Raw genomic sequence first — 24,430 nt, forward strand, 5'->3', positions numbered from 1 at the left:
TTCTGGCACAAAAAGAGATATATACCTCCATGGTACAGGATAGAGAATCCACAGATAAACCCGTATCTATATGATCTATTAATCTATAACAAAGGAGGCAAGAATATACAATGAAGAAAACAGTCTCTTTTACAAATAGTGCTGGGAAAACAGTCACATGCGAAAGAATGAAACAGGGATATAAAAAGGAATATTACTCGGCCATGAAAAACAATGACGTGTTCCCACTTGCAATAACATAGATGGACCTAGAGGGTATAATGCTTAGTGAAATAGGTCAGACAGAGTTAGACAAATACCATATAATTTCATTTACATGTGCAGTTTAAGAAACAAATGAACCAAAAAAAAGATGGACAAAAAAACTGACTCTTAAAAATAGAGAACAAACTGGTGGTTACCAGAGGGAAGGTGAGTGGAGGCTGAGTGGAATAGATGAAGGAGTTTAAAAGCACACGTACTGTGATGAGCACTGAGTAATGTATATAATTGTTGAATCATTATATTGTATACATAAAACCAAATGTAATACTGAATGCTAATGATACTTCAGTTAAAAAAAAAAAACAAAAACTTAAAAACAAGAAAAGAAAATGACAATGACACAATGAAGGTGTTGCTATACATATGCATTATAACCTTCCTATTTAGCCAAGCAAATCAAGCATGAAATTTTAAACATGAACTCACCCCCTTTCCTCCTGACTTTTGGTCAAATGGTACCATGGTGATTTGTTTGGAATCCCGTTGATATGTACAGTAGTGCTTCACCCAAGACGTTCCAAAGTGACCTGCAAGGTAGTATTTCCCATGAAACATCTCTATGTGTCGAAAGCATACTGGAAACACACACAACCCATAACCCACAATGCTCACCTACCCTTAAACCATTTCTCGGGGCAATATAGTCTCCACCAGCTAGACTGGAATAGGCAGAAATCTGATCCCACAGGCTGGAAATGGAAGTGACCCCAAGCTTTCCCCAGGGACCAAGGAAAACTGTTTCCCACTAAATGCAAGATCCAATGGGTCTTAAAATACAAGGGAAGTAGAGGTTCCCTGGGGAAATTAATTCACTTTCCCATCATCAATCTCCACTTGAAGTTTCCTTTCTTCCCTGACAGGAGTAAGATGACTGAAGAAAGAACACAGAAAAGCTCCTCGAAGTGCCTGTCACTGTTCCCATCTGGCATGATGACTTCATGCTTCCCACACAGCTGCTCTGCAACTCTCTGCAAAGACATACAAGGGTTCTGACCTACTGCCAAACCCCTAATCTGTACTTTAGCAAAAGTCAAGATGATCTGAAAAGCAGACAGGCAAACTCTGACACAGAGATGTAAATGGAAGTAACTATAAATACCCAAATGTAATCTAAGGAGTCTGTCCCTCAGTATTATCCCTCAGGGAAGAGGAAGAATGCCCTTCAGTCAAATCCTAACAGTCTCTGATTTTACCTGGTGGTTGGCAAATTACCTTGTTTTTTTTTTTTAAGATTTTATTTATTTGACAGAGAGAGATCACAAGTAGGCAGAGAGGCAAGCAGAGAGAGAGAGGAGGAGGAGGAAGCAGGCTCCCTGCCTAGTGGAGAGCCCGATGTGGGACTTGATCCCAGGACCCTGAGATCATGACCTGAGCTGAAGGCAGAGGCTTAACCCACTGAGCCACCCAGGCAGCCCCAAATTACCTTATTTTGAATAATAAAATATCATTAGGGAAAGAAGGGATAATCAGCATTATAACCTTCCAAGGCCCTCAATCATTGCCTTAGATGTCACAGAGATCACAACACAGAAATGTTTTCTGGGTGTTTTTTTTTGTTTGTTTGTTTGTTTAAGTAGTAATAGGAGATTTAATAAAGATTTTGTAGTTCTTTTTCAGGGTTTCAGTGCTCATAGCAAGTGTTGAATAGCACTTAGGAAACTAAAAAAGTAAAAAGCAACATAGTAAGTATTTACATTGAAGCATCAAAGACAAAAATACCAACCATTCTAATTTATTTTTGTGGCTCAGAGAAAAAAATCCAAGGACAGCACAACACAAAGATTCCTCAAGTTCTGTACCTTAAACCATTTGATTAGCCAAAGAAATAAGGATAATACTGGATTTGGATTTAGCCTACTGAATAACAGAAATACCTTAATTCCATCCTGACAACAAAAAGATGGATGGATGGATGGATGGATGGGAAAGAAGAGAACGAGGAGAGGGAGGGCAGTCGCCTTGTGGCAGTACACTAAATGGCAACTAATAAACATGGAGGAGTTACACAGCTGAGAAACCGCCATTTTGCAACCATCACAGTAACTATCCTTTTAGGCAAGAACTGCCAGTGGATGCTAACTCTAGGTGGGGACAAAGCTTGTTGAGAAAGATATAGTCTTAAAGGGTCTCCCCATAGACTGTTAATGAGCTACAAGGGAAGAATCTTGACTGTACAGTAGATAAACTAAATGATACTTTGACTGAGTGACCAAAATTAATATCACCAGTGAGGGGCAGACAGCCTTTCTGTGCCACTAGATGTGGTACCCAGAGAAAAACACAAATATTACTTTTGTAAGACTTGACAAGGGATCCCTAAACTGAATCTAATCATTGGGAAAAATGAGACAAACCCACACTAAAGAAAATCCTAGAAATGAACTGGCTTATTCTCTTCAAAAATGTCGACGTCATGAAGGACAAAGAAAAGCTGAAGAATTATTACAGAGTAGATCATGACAAGTAAATGCAGTACGAAATCCTTTCTAGATAGAAGGAAAAGAAAATGCTTTATGAAGGCATTACTGGGACAACTGACAAAACTGGAATATGAACTGTCATTTACATTAAGTACTTTATTAATGTTAAATTTGCTAGATACAGTAACTATACTGTGGTTACATAAAAATAATATTCTTATTTTTGGAAAATACACACTAAAGAAAAGGAGTATGGAGTATGGAATCTGTTCCAAAAGGATTCTGAAAAAATGGCAATGTGTGTATGTCTCTGTCACTGTTATGTGAGTACATACATACCCAGAAAAAGAAAAAAACTCTTTAACTGTGGGAAAATTGTAAAAATTCATGCATCTAGATAAAGAGCATATGGCTGTTCATTACACTCTTCTTGCAATTTTTTATTCAAGGTTCAAATTATTCTAAGCAATAAGTTACCAAAACTTTTAAATAAAAAGAGCTATATCCCATTGATATGCTCTAGACTCAGAGGTTTGAGAGTTAAAATCTTGTTTTAATGATAATCAAGACATTCATGTTTTAAAAGGCACATGAAGTATTTGAATAAAATTGGATTATTAATGTGAGTGCAGATTTTATATATGTAAGTGAATAATATTAACAAATTAAGTATTATAAGTGGACTCTGAACTATATTCAAGTTAACCTTAAACTTTTTGGGCTGGATCTTCTCATTAGGCAAAAAGGTTAACATCTTACATTGAGGCTTACAGAAAACCCAATACTACAGTACCTTCCACTTCTTACAAACCTCAACAAGCTCATCCCTGTAAGAATAAAGGGCATAAAACCCCTCAAGATATCCAATGTGTCCAACCTCAAACCCTACTACTGCCCCCATTGTCACGAGGCAACAATTTTGGGGCCAAGCAAACTTTTGAGCAATCACTAGCTAGAATAATCACTGAAATCAAGTGTTTTGTTCCATTAGTAAGCTTCTAGGAATGAAGACATTTGCCTTGCCCTGAATCAACAAAAGGACAATAAAGAGTACGAAACCCACAAAAATCTGGGAGGAGTAACACATCCAACTAAAAAAGGAGGAATGGAAGATTAGGAGAACTGTCCATTAAAGAAAAAAAAATTGACTTTCTTCTATCACTAGCACTCTATGAGCTAAGTCTGGAAGTGCTACCCTCATAGCACAGCCCTATTAAAAAGCCTTTCCCCAGGCCTTGCACAGTAGTCTGTGAGTCATCACAGAGAAGTCTGGGTGAGCAGCACCTGGTGTTTCTTTCCTTGACATCTCATGGGCAGGACAATGGATTTCTCTTCCTACCTCTCAGAGTGAGTTTGTATTTCTACTCATAAAATTTAAGTGTTGAAATGACAGCAACTAAATAAAGTGGGGAGAGGGCCTAAGTCATGACTGTTTGGTCCCTGCTGAAACAAGTCTTTAATGGAACAAATTCACTCCATAATAACTCCACCCAAGGATATGACTGCTAACATACGATAAGGTCAAGCATGCAAGGCCCTTCCAGAGCCTCTATACCAAGAGTGTGATAGATAAAGCCATGCTAAGGGTGCAGACATGTCAAGTGTGACACTACAGAGAAAAAACACCACCACAGAGCCTCAGTGAATTCCAGGTTCCCGAGGGAATTTCCAGTTACAAAGAAAATAGAACCCATCATGAGGAGGTAGACAAGACCTTTGGATACCTTTCCCTTAAAAAACTCTACTGTCAACTATCAACTACTCTCATTCACCCAAATCTATATTTATAGAAGCTGTGCTCTAAGTTAGGCACTACTAACTATACCCTCTACCTCCTGGGTAAAAGGCATGCCAAGCTATTATTTGCCACCAACACTCACGTTTCTCCTGAACGTACAGGTACCCTTCCATGGTGTAGGGACTGATGGTCTTGTGCTCAAGGGGGTTCTCCTTCATCTTTTTCATCAGTGATTCCACTTCTGACCTGGTGCCTTCGAAGCGATTTCTTGTCTAGGATGAAAGGCATTTTATTTAAATCAAAGAAAGGAAACCTTGTTCCCATCTCTAACAATTTATAACATCAACCTATGGAAACCTAAAACCAGGTAAGGAACATTTAACCACCTAGGAATTAAGCAAATATTCACTTTCAAGACCTACCTTTTGACCTTAAAGTCCTATACCAGAATGACTCTCAAACTGTCAAGACCATCAAAGTCACCTGGAGAATGTGGAGAAAATACAAATGTCCAGGCCTCGTCCCCTGAAGATTAATTTATTACCTCTGGACCTAGAAATGTGTATTTTAAACAAGCATCCCAAGGGACCCTGATTCAGATAGTTCAAAAAATGGTCCCCAAGGTCCTGCTTCACTATGTGGCTGGCTTTTAAAACAAAGGGACTTGTTTCTCCAACTGCAGGAATGCCACTTGCTGATGGTTCATAGGTGGTTCCCTCCTCAAAAAGGGAGCTTCCTCACTCAAGGTAACTCCTTTCCCCCAGTGCAACCTGCACACCATGACTAGTCAAGGCTAGGGCAAAAGGGGAAGGGGCCCAAAGTCTGGTACCCTTGCTTCTATTGAGGCCACTGTGAAGGTCCGTATCAGCTCCAGGACACCCCAGGGCATTGACTGAGGCCTCACAGCTAAACTTCTCCTGCAAGGGTCTGCTGTCCTCTCTCACACAGGTGATTTTGCTGATGTTACTCCCCTGTAAACCTGCTACATGTAACCCTCCACTTCTGAGTCTACCTTCTGAGGAAGCTGGCCTAAGGGGAAGCCATGCTTTGTGAAACCTTGTCCTCTGCAACTTCCTGTTTTCCGAAACAACACAGAAAACCATGGCAGGGCAAGCTTCAGGTTTCTAAACCCATGCAATACAACTCACAAGGCAACACTTGGATTTCTTTTCCACACAGCATCATCTGGAGACAAAGACAACATGCAGACTAATATAGCCAGCCACACAGTGAATCAGGGGCTTGAGATCAGGAACTGCTAACCAAAGACCCTTAGTACAATTCTGAGCACCAAAAGGTCCCGCTGGTTAATATTTGGGGAAGGAGACAGAGTAAAAGGCTCTGACTTGGATTTCCTGTGAGCATTATTGAAAGTTGAACAAGATCATATCCTTTGAGTGGAGGCCAGCATGTATGCCCCACCCCCAACCCCTGAACACCCTCCAAGGTCTCTTGTGGCCAAGTAGCTAGATGCACAGAAGGGAGGCCGGACCTTGCACTGCCAAAGGAAATCCTGACTCTGGTGCTACAGATTTAAAACAAAAATATCAGCAGGACTTCCGAGAACATAAATAGTGCTTAGAAATAATGGAAAAGAGGATGATGTTCTAACCTGGGGCCACCAAGCACCCTACAAATACCTGCCCCCAGCTGCCCTTTGAACCCAAGCGAGACCCATCATCCTCATCTGTGTTCCAATCCAAATAAGTGATCTCTATGCAATCAGACCCATACTTTGTGTTCTTCCCTTTCCTCAACCAGGGAAAGGAAGCTTATCCCTTTGCCCACTCACATTCTGTATGCTAATGGTCAATTCAGTCTTGAAGTCGCTGAAATCCTTGGCCAGCTCATAACCATGGTGATAGAAAGTGAAGAGTCCTTGCAAGAATGCCAGGAGCTGCAATGAAAGAAGAAGGGCAGAGTCCACATTAGCATGCTGAACAGGTATTATGCAGTTTTAACCTGAGTTCCGAACCTTGATCTGAAAAGCTAAAATACGGTAACAAAAATGGCTATCACCTACTAAGCTTCCTTGAATGCCTGGCACTGGTAACATATGTCTGCTCTCACTAAATGCTCCTAACAGCCTAGCATGTAAGTACTACTGTTGTCTCCATTTCCATATTGAGAAAGCAAGTTCAGAGAGGTTAAGTAACTTGCTCCAAAAGACAAAGTAAGCAGCAACCAGGATTTGAAACCAGGTCTCCTCGCCATCAGCATCCAAGCTCTTAATCGGAGCCTCAGTACCTTCAAAGAAAATCATTTCTTCAGAAATTGAAGACCAGTCTCCTTCAAGTCCAACACAGTCTCCATCAAATACATCTGTATTATCAGGTTACCACCCAGAAAAGTGTAGTTATATTGACAGCCAACAGAGAGAGGAGAAGAGGAAGATGGTATGTCCTGAGTTCGCAGCATATAACAGGCAAAGCTAAATCAAAGAAAATCACCCGGCTCAGACTTCAGCTCAAATGTGCTTCTGGGCTGTCCCTAAACTATCCACAATAAACACTAGGGATGCTATTATTAAAATATTCCCATGTTCCCACATCTTCAGTTATGACGGTTCCCCTAAATTATCATCCCCTCGAGCTCAAAGGTACTAAATCCATTCACTTTGTAGTCTTATATTCAGTGAAAAGTGAAAACATCTACTCAGCCTGATTCTCACAACACACCTTCACACTCTGAAAACTATGAATGTTCCCTCCCTGCGCCCTGTCAGTCTTCACTTCTCTAGGCTCAACCAATATTCCTACCTTATTTCCTCCCAGAACCTACACACAAAGCTACTGTTGTTGGGTTTCCCTGGCCCCTTCCCAAGTTCTAGGCTTCCTGCCTCAGTTCCAAATCTCAACCTGGAGAAAGGATTATAATAAAAGCTTCAACAAGGTTTTAGAGAAACCAGAACTTTACCTTGTCACAAATTCTGTTGTACTGCATTTGGGGACTCCATCCCTGTTCTAACTCGAACTTTTCAACTCACATTCTCTGAGTAGTCTACTCTGACCTCCCTGATCTGCCTCTAACACATGTTACAACAAGATGCAGGTGCCTTGCTTTATATCGGTATTTAATTTTCCAGTTCCTAAAACAAACATACTAGTAATTAAACATATTCTCACTTTATTTTTCACCTAACTCTCCTCTTCTAAGAGGTAGTCCTAACAATGATGGCAAGGGAAACTCAGCCCACCCCTGTTCATCTCCCACCTGGCTTGTGGCAGGAGTGGGAAGCACTAAGGTAGGTGCTACTCTACCTGAGTTACGAGCAAAGAATGGTTTTTGGATTGAGACACATGCCCAGCCCAGTTGATCAAAGAGCTCTATACTGTGAAGTAAGGCAAAACCCTGCTTTTAAATAATATGATAACCTACTGCTACTGTCTCCAGGGCAACTACCCCTTTAGATCCTTATGGGAAGTCAGAAAACAGGCCTTGCTGGTCAAAGATGTCTGGCTCAAAAAATATCTTGTGACACCATAAACAGATCACTTATGTAAATCAATGAATGAGTGGTAAACCACATAGAATCACCAAAGACTAATAATAAATTCTTTTCTTGAAAGATGTTGGAAGCTATTGAACTTCCACTATATAAAATACTTTTTTTGAAAGGAAAGCTTAGGCTTTCCTTTCCTAGATGACTCCAAGACACTTATGCCAAACCTAGTGTCAGCGTTCACAGTGAAAACTATTGTTTCTTATCTTTTCCTTCCCTCCACCCCTCGCCCTCCATTTTCGAATGCTGTGCCCATCACTTTTCCAAGGCACTGAATCATCCACTCCTACAGAATAATAACAGAAGATAAGCAGCTAATTCTAAAGTCATTTCTCCTGTTAACTCTGATTTATCTTCCACTTAAAGTCAACAGGGCCTCTCTTGCCCAAGGTAATTAAATATCTTCCAATAGCTCTCTAGGACACCACCTGGGCGTGCATACAAGTACTCCAAGGCAGAGAGTTCCTAGTATTTATTTTGGTTTTCACTTCCTTTGCTATCATACTTGATTGTCCGCTTCTCTATGGGAAATGATTCCATAGATATTGTTATCTTTGGCCCACTTCCCTTCTCCCCTGGCGGCATCTCTCTTCCCCTGGTCCACCTCCTGACATCCCCTTCCCACACATTGCATGAATCCATTACCCAGTGGGAAATGAAAGTCTACTCCACAGAGGGCTGGGTGAGGCCCACAGAAAGACCCCAGAGATGGGATCGTCTATCTGCCTCAAAGAAATGCTTGTACTCAAACACAAAGAGGATAAGCTTATTGTAGCCTCACCTTGGTTGGCAGATAAGTCAGCACAGCCATAAAGACTCCTCCCTGAACAGTCAGAGCCACGGAATCATAGCACAACAAAGGAAATACCAAAGAAAGACCTGCCCCACCTCCTTTTGCCTTCAAGGACCCCCTTCCTTATTCTCTTCAGAAAAATAACTAAAAAATATCTATTCTTATTTCCTAGCACGTCTGCTAGGAAATAGGAATAGGTCTGCTAGGAAATAAGAATAGATATTTTTTAGTTACACACACACACACACACACACACACACACACACGTGTGTGTGTGTGTATTTAGCTATGTTGTCTGCAAGAAAATAAGAATAGATATTTTTAGTTATACACACACACATACACACACACACACACATTTTTTTTTTTTAAGTGAGCAAAAATGTAAGTGTTCCATTTGGCAACAATTGTACCATTCTGGACTATCTGATAAATTTAGGTTGTTTCCATTCATAGAATAAAGCTACTGTTATAGGCCGAATAGTGTTCCCCCAACGCTGACAAAAAAATTATGTTGAAGTCCTAACCCCAGTAACAGAATGTGACTTTATTTGAAAATAGAGACTTTATGGAGATATTCAAGTTAAAAATCAGGCCCACAGGTCCTGATCTAAAATGACCAGTGGCCTCATAAAAAGGGGATATTTGGTCAGAGAAGCAGAGAGATCACACCCACATGAGGACTGGGAGAACAGTGATGTACCTATTAAGCAAGGAATGCCAAATACTGCCAGCAAACCACCAGAAGCTACAAGGAAGAAACAAGAACCTCCCTACAGCTTTCGGAGGGAGCATGGCCTTGCTGACACCTTGATCTTGGACTTCTAGCCTCTAGAACTATGAGAGGCAGTCAGTTTTTGTTCTGAGAACCCAGTTGGTGGTACTTGGTTATGGTAGCCCTCCAAATATAAACACCAACAATGACTCATTTGCATGACAAAGAGACGGGCAGATAGTAGAGTGATGAAAAGCTGCAAGGGGCAAGCCATGTAATGTCCTGTAACTCCGCTTTTCCAGGAGGACACTAATGTGACCTACTACTGCACTGGGTGGTGATGAAGACAGAGATCACCTATGTAATAGCCTTAGCACAGAAGTGCCAACAGGAGCTGTTCAGGAGACGGATATACTTAGATGGATGTGTTATAAGATACACTGTGGCGGCAGTGTCCAGCCCGGCCTGAGGAAGGTGGGGAACCCAAGATAGTATGCAACAAATCAAAGGAAAAAATAAGATCTACGATGGGGCAGAAGTAGTGAGAAAGGACAGGAAGGCAAAGCACCAAAAAATATTCTCAAGGTACAACTCAGAGAATGCAATGTCTGATGAATGTGGGGAATGAGTTCTCTGTAGCACTCCATAACCTTCAATCATGAAAACGCAGAGAACAGATGGAACGTGGCTTCACCTTCAAGAAATCAGGATGTCATTATCTGCAATCCAAAATCTCCAGAACATTTAGTACCTCAACAAGAAAATAAAAGCTTCCAGAGCACACACACAAAAATATGGTTTAGATCCCAGAAGTCTGAATTTTCTTCCCTGGAACACTAAAATTTTGTTTCTTTTTTCTGAAGGTCAGTAACATCCTGGTACTTGAAGTTACTTTCTAAGAAACAAATAAACATAGTCAGTAAGCATGGAGGTTCCTTGAATGGCTGGAAGATTCCCTTGACTGCAACCACCTCAAAATATAAATACCCACACCAAGTGCCCCAGAAATTCATTTCAATAAATTTTTTTGCTGGTTTTCTTTCCACATGTAAGCAATCAAATACTGTTTCAGAGAGACTAAGAGCCAGATCATGCCACTTCTGCCAGGTACCAGATGTCACCTTAAAGAACAAATGTGCTGCCATTTCCTCATCTGAAAACAGACATGGAACAGCAATCATTTACCCTCAGAGACAGTGTAAGGACTGGAGGACATTATGAAGGTGAAGGGATCATTAGCATATAACACAGTTACACCCCATCATCAGCTGTTATTTCAGGGTCTTCTGCATCATCTCAGCCAGGGGCTCAAACTTAAAAGTGCCACAGAATCACCTTAGAGGATTACTGAAAGAGAGATGACTGGGCCCCACTCCCTAATTTTTGGGTCTGGGTTAGAACCTGAGAGTCTGCATTCCTCAGACTTTGACAACCACAGATCTAATCAGCAGTGCTCTGGATCAATCCTCCCGCTATCCACAGCTCCCAAAGCACTGACTGGCCCATGACCTCATGAGGTGGTAGGTTAAGCCATGTTTACTTCTATAAAAAGTGAAGGTTGAACATGTGAATTCTACATGCAGCCTTCTCAACCAACTCATCTAACTGTGGGCAAGATCCTATCACTTTCCTTTTATTCCAACCAGAAATTTTTTTCATTAGCTTTCCAGGTGCCTCAATGCCTGGCCTGGGACACAATCACAAATCGTAACAGTTTTCCACTCTTGAAACCCCTCTGCCACTTCTCCACATGATCCCTCCTGACCCAACTGGCACTGAGCTGCTTGCTCCCTTGGCTACCTCTCTATTACATTCATCATATTTCCCTAATGAGGCTTTGAACTCCTCAGAAACAGCAATGGGATCTTCAGCAATTTTTCTGGTAGTGAGTAAATGCTTTCAGATTTACCAAGAATTTTTCTATTATAACAGGTAGGCCCTGTTAATATTGCCACTTGACTCATTTGCTCATCTGAGCAGACCCTGGTTGACTGGGTGCTAGTTAGCAACTATATACTAACTGGGTGCTAAGTAGGTTGATTCCGTCTATTCTAAGCATCATACATGCATAAACTAAGTTATTCTTCCTAACATCTTTATATTCTTTTTCCTTTTTTTTTACCATTAACATGTAATATATTGTTTGTTTCGGGGGTACAGGTCTGTGAATCACCAGTCTTACACGATTCACAGTGCTCACCATACCACATACCCTCCTCATTGTCCTTCACCCAGCCACCCTATTCCTACCTCCCCCTCCCCTCCAGCAGCCCTCAGTTTGTTTCCTGAGATTGAGTCTCTTATGATTTATCTTCCCCTCACCTTGTTTCATTTTTCCCTCCCCTCCTCCCATGACCCCCATGCCCTGCCTCTTAAATTCCTCATATCAAAGAGATCATATGATAACTGTCTTTCTCTGATTAACTTATTTTGCTTAGCATAATACCCTCTAGTTCCATCCATGTTGCAAATGGCAAGATTGGGGGGTGGGGGTTGATGGTTGCATAGTATTCCATTGTGTATATATATACACCATATCTTCTTTATCCGTTCATCTGTTGATGGACATCTAGTCTCTTTCCATAGTTTGGCTATTATAGACATTGCTCCTATAAACATTTAGGTGCACTAACATCTTTATATAGTAGGTGATATTATTATACTCATGTTGTAGATAAGGAAACTAAGGCTCAGAAAGATAGGTAACTTCCCCAAAGAACACACAGCTAGGAAATGGCTGAGCTGAGATTTAAACCTAGGCCATCTGGCTCTGGAGCCCTTACCAATGATAATGCTGCCTTTCAAAAACTCAAGACGCTGATATACTAAAAGTGAGTTTCAGGAAGTAGAAGGATTATTCCTTGAAGGTTTCTTTAAAAAAAAGAAGGGGGAAGAGGAAGGAGAGGAGAGGGATGAGGGGGCGGGGGAAGAGGAGGGGGGAGGGGGAAGAGAAGAAGAATGAGAAGGAAAAGGAGGAGGAAAAAAGAAAAGGAAGAGGAGAAAGAAAAGGAGGATGAGGAGAAGGAAAGCCCATCTAGATCAGCAGTCATCCAGCTGAGTCCAGACCAGACTGGCTGAAACACCCAGATTTAGAAGAAATAAATGTCTACTGCTATATGAGGTTTTGTGGTTGTCACCCAGCAAAAGTTAACAGATATAGTACCTGACTTACTAGGAACACCTACTGGGAGGTCAAAGTGGACAGCGACAACGTCAAAAAAATCACCTCAAAGAAGATGGACCAATTAAAATCCAAGTCTTCAAAAGCAGGCAATTGCAGAATAATATCAAAGTGCACAAAAGATTATTACAATCACACTATTGTTTTCCTCTACAAATTCTGGTAAAATCAATTAAATATACCCAAGCCTCAATCTACAACAGCTTTTGAATGCCTGCCCACACCAGAGGAAACAGTCTTCAGTAAAGCTCTCATTGAAATGCTGGCTTTAACAGCTCTGTGTCCTAAGCAGGGAAATCAATAAGTTCACTTTCTCTGACAGATGGCTTCTGCAGAAACATGAGGATTTTGACCTGAACTGTGACAGAGACCACCACTAGATAGGAAGTTGGCTTTAAAGTTTCTAATTTTCAGATAAGAAGAATGAAGTAATTCAAGACTTCAAGGAATTTGCCAGATGAAGTGACAGAGAGTGGAATCCCAGTTTTTTCAGTATAGTAAAAATATTCAAAGCATCAGATCCCAAAGCCAACGGGATTCTGATAAAACTATTAGTGAGTCTACATGCCTAAAAAGCATCCTAGAAGTCTGTTAGTTAGAAATAGAGCACAGAACACTCTTTACTAAAAAGAGTGGTTATTTTCTTTCAGTTTCTTACAATTTTATTCTGTTGCCTAAGAAAATCACTTTCTTAAATCTAGGTAGCTAAGAATCTTGTTTCTATAGAGACCCCAAGCTGGGGGTCTCAATCACAGCCAGCATTTTTAAGAAAGAATCCCAGGTCTGTAGGAGTTTTAAACTGAGGCCCACATGCTCTTTTGGTGGTACATGGATATCCTGGTCATGTGCATTTGGAGGGCCACAGTGGGGCAGGGCAGCACCCCTGGGCCATGACCAGGCTAAGGTGGCCTCAACTAAAGCCAGACTTGTTTCTACATGACACCCTTTTATACCCACTGGGACACAGTGACCAAGTCCAAATCCCATTATGGTTCACTAAACACAATCTCCTGTCTGCCCAGTTTTAACAAACTACAAGGAGAAATCACATTATGTAATAGCACATTTTAATGCATGGGAGGAGCTTAGAGGGGCTTTGAATTGAGCAGACAAAAAGAGGAAAGTAGTATGTACATTCCCCTTTTTCCTTGGGCAACTACTATATTTGGATTATTTGAGGGAGAAAGAAAGGGGTAGGAGGGTGAAAAGTTAAGGTGTAATCACTACTGTCGGGCAAGATTTAAACCTCCCTTGCCCTCTTTCCACTTAGACACCAATTAGCAGAATGAAGCAACTACCCCTGAATGCACCATCACTACCACTCAGGTTGCCCAGGAATGGCCTCTGGGGACAATCCAGGGTCAGTCAGATCGACAGAGCACTATGACTTAGCAGGAGGCACAGCCCCGGGGCTGGTCAACCTCTTCATCAGCAACTTAGAGCATTTTGTAATCTAAGTAGTGAAATGAGGATTGGGGACCAAAGTGTGGGTACACCACGAAACCCTGAGCATCTACTTACAGGCTCCACGAATTCAAACATCTTCCTCTCTTGGACTTCCTGCACCTTGAAGACATACTCCAGCGATACTTCATAGAAATGCTGCCGGACCAAGTCCACTTGGCTGTCTGCCTACAAACAAGAAAGAATTTCAGAGAAAAAAATTGGTTACTACCCAAGGAGAGTATTCAGCAAGCAGGCCAGAAAAAATCTCTGGAGATGGTATTTAAAAACAACGCAAACAGCACGAAATAGACCTAAGAATAATGACAGTGCTCACCCCGGCACCTGACTTTGTGTCAGGCACCAAGCCCTCAGGTGGACATATTTTACATTACTCGCTCCTCATTAACTATAGTTATTTAATCATCGTTCCATTCCTAAGAAGAAGACATTCTCATTACCTCTAATTTACAGGAAGAAAATGAAACCTGCTGACGTTAGGGAACTGAAGCAGCAGGTACACGGAAGAATTAGGATTTCTGTACTTGTGAATCTGCCTCCAAGACACTTCATCACCTTTTTTTAAAGAAGTACTTATTTGTTTGAGAAAAGAAAGAGAGCAAGTGCATGGCAGGGGTGGGGGGTGGGGGGAGTAAGAGAGAAACTATAAGCAGACTCCACAGTGGGACTCAATAGCACAATCATGAGATCAGGACCTGGGCAGAAACCAAGAGTTGAGTCTTCCCTGACTGAGCCACTCAGATGCCCTGCACCTCAACCATCTTTAACCTAGTAGTCTGTACTGCCTTCCACACCCTGGGGTAGACCGGGGTTCCATGGAAAACAAATCTTGAAGGAGGAAAAAAGAAGGAAAAAAAAAAAACACCTGCAGGGATATCCACATCCCATCAGGAATGAACCAAATGAGCTGTTAGAGGGCAGGGGACCTCAGAAAAGGTCATTTCCACATAAGTTTCCCATACTTTCTTTGTTGTCAAAGCACAAACTGTCAGTTTACCCCAGCAGAGCAATTACATTACCCCAACCTAGCCTCAGTCCTCCCTCTTTGCAAATGTGAGAGAGGGGACATCTGAAAAGGACCACACTGAGTACAATTAAACCACTGATGTGGGACATAGATGCCAGAGGAAAAAATAAGGGGGAGGGGAGAGAGAGAGAGAGAGAGTGCATGTGTGTGTGTGTGTGTGTAATAGCAAATGCTATGCTGCAAAGTACTGCAACTATCACAATAAAGCTCATAGACTTTCTGCGGCTTCGCTGTCACCTCAATCTCTCAAAGCAGATAATTACACTGAATGCACATTTTCGATGACAAAATATACATACATATATATATATATATAACAATTTTATTTATTTGCAAGAGAGCACAAGTGGGGGGTGGGGGAGGTGAGAGGGAGAAGCAGGCTCCCTGCTCAGCAGGGCTCTGACGCAGGGCTCCATCCCAAGGTCCCAGGATCCTGACCTGAGCTACAGGCAGATGCTTGACCAATTGAGCCACCCAGTATTTTTTAATAGAAATGAATCCCCCCTGCTGGTAGGAGACACATCTCTGCTCTCTTTAAAAACAGAAGGATCAGAAACCATTCTACAACATACTTCACAAAGACACGAAAAGCCCCCAAAGAACCATGTCTTTCTGTGCTCCCTTGTCAAGATCCCTACAGAATAAACTTGGGACATATCTTAGCTGCCATTACACCAAATATGGCATGGCTATCTTTCTGTCTAAAGGACTTGACAAATCATTCATTCATTCAACCATCATGAACAAAAAGAAACTTCCTTTGTGGAGCTCATAGCATAGTGAAGAATAGAGATATTTAAAAATCATGTAGGTAGGGAGAGGGTGGTGGGGTTACGGACATTGGGGAGGGTATGTGATATGGTGAGTGCTGTGAAGTGTGTAAACCTGGCGATTCACAGACCTGTACCCCCTGGGGCTAATAATACATTATATGTTTATAAAAAAAATTTAAAAAAATTTTTTAAATCATGTAAATAAACAGAAGATTGCAAACTCTGGGAGAGCACAAATAGCCCATCCCACTCTCCTGTGAGCATCTTCCTCCCAGATCATTATTCCATCCCAGTATTAATACACAGAAGCTAGTCTACTGAGTAGTGCTGAACAAAAGCAAAAGGAAAGGCTAAGCCTGGGGACATTTTCTAAGCCTCCAAGCAGAGCAAGTTGGCATCTGAGGACTGAGAGATCTTTTTTTTTTTTTTTTAAAGATTTTTATTTATTTATTTAACAGACAGAGATCACAAGTAGGCAGAGAAGCAGGCAGAGAGAGAGGAGGAAGCAGGCTCCCAGCTGAGCAGAGAGCCTGATGCAGGCCTCCATCCCAGGACCCTGGGATCATGACCTGAGCCGAAGGCAGAGGTTTTAACCCACTGAGCCACCCAGGCGCCCACGACTGAGATATCTTTATTCGGAGACACAGTTTCAGAAATGCTGCACACCACCACCCCCCCTCCCCGCCCCTAAGGCATGGCGGTTCAGACCTCTGGGCTGACATCCCTTCCACCTGGGCTCCTGCCAGCTAAGCCCCATATGTTCCTGCAGCCTTTAATTTCCTCGTAGTGCAAATCCAACACACTTCCACCAGGGATGCATCTACTTCCCCGGACCACCCACACACCTCCAACATTCTCCCTGCTCAGGCTTGCCAACTGACATTGCAACGGAAGAAAGGGTCATTCAGGAAATGTGCAAAGTGGCTCCTGCAGTTAAGCAGCAATGGAGGAAACTCCTCTGAGACAAATAGCAGAGCCCAGCATCAGCCAGAGAGCTAATGGCAAACAACTGGCGTGCACTTGCAGTTCTAGCATTCTCTAGCTAGAGAGACCAGCTCAAGTCCCTTAACCTCTCTGGGTCTCCTTCCCACACCTGGAGGCTGGAGATGGTATCTGCCCTTGTTCTGCAGGGGAGCTATTTTCAAGAGAAAATGAGCTTAAGGATATGAGCAAATTGAATACCAAAAGATGCTGTGTGCACAGTTGCTGTCACTACCACCAGTACTGCTGGGCTTAGATCCCAGCTCCTCCCCTAAGTCAGCCATTGAGTCTGACTTAGTCTCCTAACTGGTCTCTCTGTTCGCCTTCTCCCCACCACCCCAATCCAGTCTGCACCCAGCAACCAGAAGAGCTTTCTTCAAATTTGAGCCAGAGCTTCTCACAACCCCCTCAATGCCTTTATCTGGCTTCTACCATGTCTACAAAATACTCTATGACCTGCCCACCTATCCCTCCTCCCAGCCTCCCTCCAAAGCATTCTCACCATGCTCCAGCCCCGAGATAGACTCGCTGCCCTGTAACATTCCAAATGTTTTCCTGCCAATCAATCTTTGCACTTGGGTGTTCCTTCTGCTGATAAACCTCTTTTCCTTGATAAATACAAAAATTTTTAAAACTTTAAGACACATTTGGTGAGTGCTGTGAAGTGCGTAAACCTGGTAATTCACAGACCTGTACCCCTGGGGATAAAAGTATATGTTTATAAAAAATAAAAAATTAAAAAAAAAAACTTTAAGACACAGTAAGAAACACCTTTTATATTATGACCTGAAAAAAACATGCCTCTATAGGCTTCTTCTGTTCTAGCCTCCTCTACTGCATTTCATGACCCAGTAGTCCAGATTTTTATGACACACACAGTTTTTAAAAACAGTTTAAGTAATCTCCACACCCAGAGTGGGCCTCGAACTCACAACCTTGAGATCAGGAATCACACGCTCTAGCAACTGAACCAGCCAGGCAAACCAACATACCCACAATTTAAAGAACACTGTCCTAAGCTTTTCTCTTGGTTGTCCTTCTTATCCTTCTGGTTTCCATTCAAATATTAGCCTCTTTAGAGAAGACTTTATTAACCACGTTATTGTACATAAGACAAAGACTTCCTTCCTTCCTCCCAATTTGTTTCCTTATCACTATATAAAATTCAATTCTATGATTCTCTATTCTAGTATTTTGCCTACGGCAATATAATGTCAATGAGAGCAAAGACTTAGTCTCATTTTCCATTTTAGTATCCCATCTTCCAGAACAGTGCCAGGCCCTTAATAAGTATTCAAGAGAGATTTGAGGAATGAATGAATTGATCTCTATGTGGCCAATAGTGATCCAGTTCTCAGAAGAAATGCCTAACTTGATGCATTTCCAAAGGAAAGGGAAGAAAAAATCCAAGTGGAATGGTATGTTTCTCCTGCTAATGTCCCTTCTCATCTGGGCCACAGAATTCAACATATCTTTTAGACCCCCATCCTGCAATGGACTCACAGGTCAAGAGCCCAGCCCACCTGGCTGGCCACTCAAAATCGTTTCTCCACTTCTTACCTGAGAAGCAGTGAATCTCCCAGCTTGTTTGAGACACACCAACCATTTTATGCTTCTTGGAAAAGAGGCCCTGTCCTAGACTAAAAGTTCCAGGAAGCCAATCATTCATTTCACTCTCCATAATTGGCTCAACACCTGAATAGACTCACAGAAGCGTGTAGTGTACATTTGTTAAGTGAATATTTTCTTTGAAGCTTCATAGCTCTTGAAAAATAGCTGATTTTTTTTAAAGAATCATCCACTAGATGGCAGTGTCATTCCACATGACTGAGCTATGATTTTACCCACCAGGATGTGGGAATGGGCTAGATCTTAAAGGTATTCAGTTCTGAGGCCTGCAATCAGGGAAAAATTCTGGATAATCAAAGAAAGGAGATTTCATTAAAAGTGCACTAGGTGTTTAGTCACGTTCCTAAGTTGATTTTTTAATAAATGTGAAGAAATCATCACTAAATAGCTGGAAGACCTTGAATAAATCGACCTCTGCAAGGAACCCAGTTACTTCAAATCTATTTCCAGGAGGTTCAACCAGAAGATTATCAAGGTTCCTCCTTCAGGCCAATTCTATTTTCATGATATGTGCATTGAATAACAACGACTTACAGGCAGCCCAGCAATGTCCCACCTTCCCAAGACAGAAAGACAAGCAGAAGGGCACAATGAGGTAAGAGAAAAGAGCTCCAGAATCCAGTGTGCACAACCTCACTGAAGAGCTATGAGCAAGCTATTTAACACCTTCAAGCCTTAACCTCCTCATATGTAAAATCAAGGGAATACATCTGTACCTCACAAGAAGGTGGTAAGGATTTGAGAAGGTTCCAAATGAAGTGCCTAACACAGTACCCAGTATAGAAATAAGCATTCAGTAAATACTACTATTATTGTTGGTGATGGTGAAAGTATTATAATAGTATTTTTATCAATTCAATCCAGCTAAGGTACAACTAAAAAGCAATCCTTGAGAATTGACCCAGATGTTTCTGAAAAACCTGCAGCCTGCTCCTTGCCTTACAAAGTACTTAGAAAGTACTTAGAAGTACTTTGACTGGGTCAAAGACAAGCACACAACGAACTGTAACAAAAGAACATAATGAAGAAATGCCCACTAATACATATAACTGGCCAGGTCAGTGCTATGGACTAATGTTTGTGTCCCTGACAACACTCATATGCTGAAACCTAACCTCCAGTGTGACAGCACTTAGAGGTGTGGCATTTGGGAGGTGATCAAGTCATGAGGGTGGAGTCCTCATGAATGGGATGAGTGGCCTTATAGGAGAAACCCGGGAGAGCTCCCTTAGCCCTTCTACCACGTGGGCCACAGCAAGAACACAGCCATTTATGAACCAGGAAGCAAGCTCTCACTAGACACTAAATCTGCCAGCGCCTTAATATTGGCCTTCCTAACCTCCAGAACTGCGAGAGTTAAATTTCTGTCTCTATAAGCTACCTAGTCTATGGTATTCTATTTTAGTAATCTGAACATATGAAGTCAGTGAGGAAGAGAGTACCATCCATTTTCAAAAAAGGGATGGGGAAAAATAAGCCAGTCTTGTGGTTAGTACTTTTTATTTGTTTAGCAGCCATAATTTGCCTTCTCATGCATTAAGTACACAGAATAGATAGTTTGTATTTTATAAAAAATGGAACTAAAAGCTCAGAGAGATGAACACTTGTCCTAGGTCACACAGTGACTATATGGCACAGCAGACCCTGAAGTTAGATATCTCTTTGCCACCCAGTTCTGTGGTCCTGACACCATGCTATCTCAGGAGAGGGCTTGGTGTAGCCTTAAAAGAGTATGTTAGACTCATCCCAGACCATATCAGCAGGATCCAGGAATAGAAGGAACAGACTGGAGAAGCATCCTCACTCTGGGGGACACCATGCCTACAGACTAACTGTACTACAGGCCTCTCAACACCAGTAGGTGCTGGAACAATCATGTCGTTGCTCAACTCTTAAGGACACTGACTCCTGTTAACTGCTTAGAAACTACAGAGCTGGCCAGCTCTGGTCATTCTGAGTTGCAGCCAAAAAGACTATCCTTAAATGTAGTTTCCAAACCTTAAATGCCAAATGATACCCAAAGAAAGATAACTAGAAAGTGAGGGCATCAGGATAGATCCTAAATGGATTTACACACTTAGCATGAACAACCACATATGAGCATCTTCCAGGACTCATACCCCATGTACAGCTGGGATTCCATTCAATGAATTCAGTACTTTATATACAATCTACTCAAAATAGGTTTTCTTTAGCCTTCTCAAGTGTATTTGACAAGATTTACCTGAGTAGCTATGCTATCTTCAAGAATCACCTTGCCATGTGTTTGCTGCTTTTTCCCTAGACAGGCACAAGATTTTCAGAGATAGGTTAGTGTTTTCTACCCCCCACAGTTCAAACCAAGTGCTCAGTTGCTTTTGGTTGGTTGGCTAAGAACTGGTCTGCAAAGCCCACCACAAACACTTGTTGCCAGAGTCGCTATTGGGCCCCGTTTGTCACTTACACAACTGGTTTAAACTCCCATATCAAAGCAGAGAGTTCTGAGAACCAGATGTTCCTGAGGACCTGGTTGGTAGGGGACTTGACTTCACCATCTCCTGAGGAATTGTCATCGTTCAACCTTCAACCACAGGATCTACAGAGTAACTTTCACCTGACAGAAATACTGCATGGTATTTGCTCAAAAACAAAGTAAATTCAAGAATGAGGGCTAGCTTAACAAGTGTCCACCAACTAATGAATGGGTAAAAAAGATGCAGTTTAGAATTACAGAGGAGTATTACTCAGGCACTTCAAAAATAAAAAATATTGCCATCTGCTGCAATGTGGTTAGATCTAGAAAGTATAATGCTACGTGAAATAAGTCAGCCAGAGAAAAACAAATATCATATGATTCCACTTGTGTGGTATTTAAGAAAAAAAAAAAAATGAGCAAAGGAAAGGAGAGAGAGAGAAAAAACAAGAAACTGACTCTTTATTAAAGAGACCACACTGAAGGTTACCAGAGGGGAGGTGGGCGGGGAGATGGGGTAAATGTGTGATGAGGATTAAGGAATGCACTTGTCCTGATGAGCACCGGGTGAGGTATGGAACTGCTGAATCACTGGACTGTATACCCGAAACTAATATTATACCATATGTTAACTAACTGGAATTTTAATAAAAACTGAAATAAGAATGTGGGCTAGCTTGGAAGTCACAGCCTCTCTTTAGCACATACTTGAGAAAGGTCAAGCAAATTGTTAAAAGCGAAATAACATTCATGTAGTCAACCTCGGAGTTCCACTAAAGAAACTGCTCTGTCTCCCAAGAAAAAAACACCCCCACTATGCAAATCTCCATGAACTAAACAAAAATGATCAGAGATCCACAGCTGCAAAGCTAATTTATCTTTCCAAGTGAACATACTCTTCATGTCAATCCAGAAAGGCTCAGGGTAGGTAAGATAAATTACCTTTTTTAGAAACAAAGTTACGAAAGCATAAAACATAGGAATAACAAAACCTGCTTAAAGAAAAAAAAGGAAGCAAGAAAGACAGACTAATATCAAGTACTGGTTGAAGTAATTTTTTTTTGGTTGGTTGAAATAATTTTTAAAAAATAACAACCAGGGCACCTCAAAGGCTCAGTTGGTTAAGGCTCTGCCTTGGGCTCAGGTCATGATCCTTGGTCCTGAGCTAGAGCCCCAAGTCAGGATCCCTGCTCAGGAGGGAGCCTGCTTCTGCTTCTCCCTCTCCTTCTGCCCCCTCCCTGCCCCTCCTGCTCTCTCCCTCTCTCAAATATATAAATAAAATCTTTAAAAAATAGTAACAATAGTATGAACAATAAAGAAGGATGACCAAAGTGTTCCAGATGCTAATGTCTCAAATTACTGATATAAGGTAGGAAGACAAAAAGTAAGACAGAAAGTGCAGAATCAAGGTAAAGGGTAAGAGAAACAGGAAACCAGATTTCAGTTTGAAAGGAAGAAGCACGTTTTGGTGACTAGGGCTGCCCAATAAGGAGGTGCTTGATCTTGACCAGCAGTACCTGCACCCATCCCACTAGTAGGTTGGACAGCCAGAAAAGGGGTGCTGTGCGCGGGAAGATACAAGGGCAATACAGGCAACAGGCATCTGATGAGGGATCGAGGTCAAGCTCCTGGTTTGTGAGGTCTTTTCAAACCTCAGGATTTTCTGGCAAAGGTGAGCCAGCACGCATCCCCTGTACCACACAGAACTTGAACACCTTATTCAGGATACTACTGAAGTTTCTTACCTCCTGAAGCTGCGATTCTTTCTTCTTGGAAGACAAATTTAAGTGTTTTTCTAAGATGCCACAATACTTTTCTGTCTCCTTGTCATACTTCTTTTTGGCTTCCTGGCAAAAAGAGGAAAAGAGAAAAAGTAAAATGTTGCAGGAATAAAAGCAATCTTGCCAAGACATCTGCCTGTTCTATTTCATAGCTTCATCATTCCCTCAGACCCAGAACAGGGGACAACGCAGCTGTTTAATGTGCATTAAATAAAGCCACTCCCCAGCCAACAGCAGACCAATGGTTTTGAGTATTTATCATAAAGGAACCACTACAATGCCAGAAACAAGGTAAATACAAGTATTTAATAGTGGCAAAGCCAGGATTCCACGTCCTGAGAATCTCAATTATGAAACAGAAATTTCCAATTTCTAAGTTCAAGCATATTCAAGGGCAAAGAACAGAGCAAAGTTACCTATGAAGCAAATTCCAGAGCACAAAGATCCAACTGAAATCTTAAGTGGCACAAGTCTAGAATAAGGGTAGTTCTAGCTTTAACAATGGTAAAAAGTACTTAATATATAGACCTAATATCCTTGGGCACAACAGTAGCACATGTGGGTCTTTAAAATGAATGAAGATTCAAAAGAAAACAAATGAATTCACAGAAGCATCATTCTCAGTAACAAACAAATAAAAAAAGCTAAAGCAACATCACTGCCCATAGATAGGGTTTGAGGTCATGAAAGGGTTGGATATCTAGTAAATTTAAATAGAAGGGTGAGGTAGTCATATGGCAAGTTGCTTATAATGTAATGTAAATTATTAATATGATACAAACTTGGTGCATCCTACATAGAGTGTAGCTACCTAGAGACAAAGATTAGATGGCAAAATGAGAATAATCGAGTTAAGGAAATGGGACAATGGGTGATATTCTTCTCACATTGGAAGTTTTTATTACCTACATTAACAGCTTTCAAAATGAAAAATAATAAATATCATAATACACTTAATAATCCCTGCTTTACCACCAAATCACTGAGTCATTGAGATTCTACTTTTATCTCCCATTTTACAAATAAGGAAATTTAGATCTAGGGAAGTTAACTTGTAAAAAGTCATAGAAAGTGACAGAGCTGGGATCTGAGGCCAGAGAGGCTGCCTCCAAAGCCCACCTCTCAGTAGCACCTGAGATGTATATTCACGGGCGGTCTCTTTTTTCCATCCAAGCAAGAGGGCTGGAAAATGGTGGACAACGGCCTAATGAACATGATCAATTTCACTAAGTGAGCCCCTCAGTCTTACTCTTGCCTTAGGTGGAACCCACAGGACCTAATTTTCTGCAACTCCAAGGCCTCTACAGAGGAGAAAAAAATTGTGCAGTCAGATAAGGAAGCTCAGAGACATCTCCATTCTTTGTGAAATGAAGAATGAAGTAACCACTCTGTGTCCGGCTCCTGTAGCCAATGGTCAAGGCAGAAGTGGTCCCAAGCCTTATGGTAGGGGTATTCTAGTAGGACAGACACAATTGACCCAGAAACAAATAAATAATTATCAGCAGCCAAAAGTGCTATGAAGGAAATAAGGTGCAGTCAGAGATTCCACAGATAGGGTGCTCCATAGAGGCCTCACTGGGGAAGGGAATGTGAGCTGCTAATCATCTGAGAGACAGGGTGGACCCTTCTAGAACACTAGAGCAGTAAGTACAAATGCTCTGAGCTTAACACTGGGAAGCCTAAGTGGCACAGGAATCACCAAGAAGCTCT

The 24,430-nt window shown here is 41.6% G+C and overlaps 1 protein-coding gene across 5 annotated transcripts in view; it reads right to left on the bottom strand.

Annotated features, from left to right (window-relative positions):
• Window positions 1–24,430, bottom strand: part of ARHGAP26 (Rho GTPase activating protein 26) — a 437,396-nt gene that overhangs the window by 300,255 nt on the left and 112,711 nt on the right. For all 5 annotated transcript variants that reach the window (XM_045075346.1, XM_045075348.1, XM_045075347.1 and 2 more), the window contains exons 5-9: window positions 22,685–22,786; window positions 14,135–14,245; window positions 6,215–6,319; window positions 4,565–4,694; window positions 691–791 (exon numbers count right to left, since the gene is read on the bottom strand). In XM_045075346.1, the coding sequence (XP_044931281.1) occupies window positions 691–791; window positions 4,565–4,694; window positions 6,215–6,319; window positions 14,135–14,245; window positions 22,685–22,786 (549 nt within the window). The remainder of the gene's footprint in view (window positions 1–690; window positions 792–4,564; window positions 4,695–6,214; window positions 6,320–14,134; window positions 14,246–22,684; window positions 22,787–24,430) is intronic.

The sequence above is a fragment of the Mustela putorius genome, unplaced genomic scaffold (genome assembly GCF_011764305.1).
Source record: "Mustela putorius furo isolate JIRA1106 unplaced genomic scaffold, ASM1176430v1.1 tig00000145_pilon_pilon_pilon, whole genome shotgun sequence".
Taxonomy (NCBI): Eukaryota; Metazoa; Chordata; class Mammalia; order Carnivora; family Mustelidae; genus Mustela; species Mustela putorius.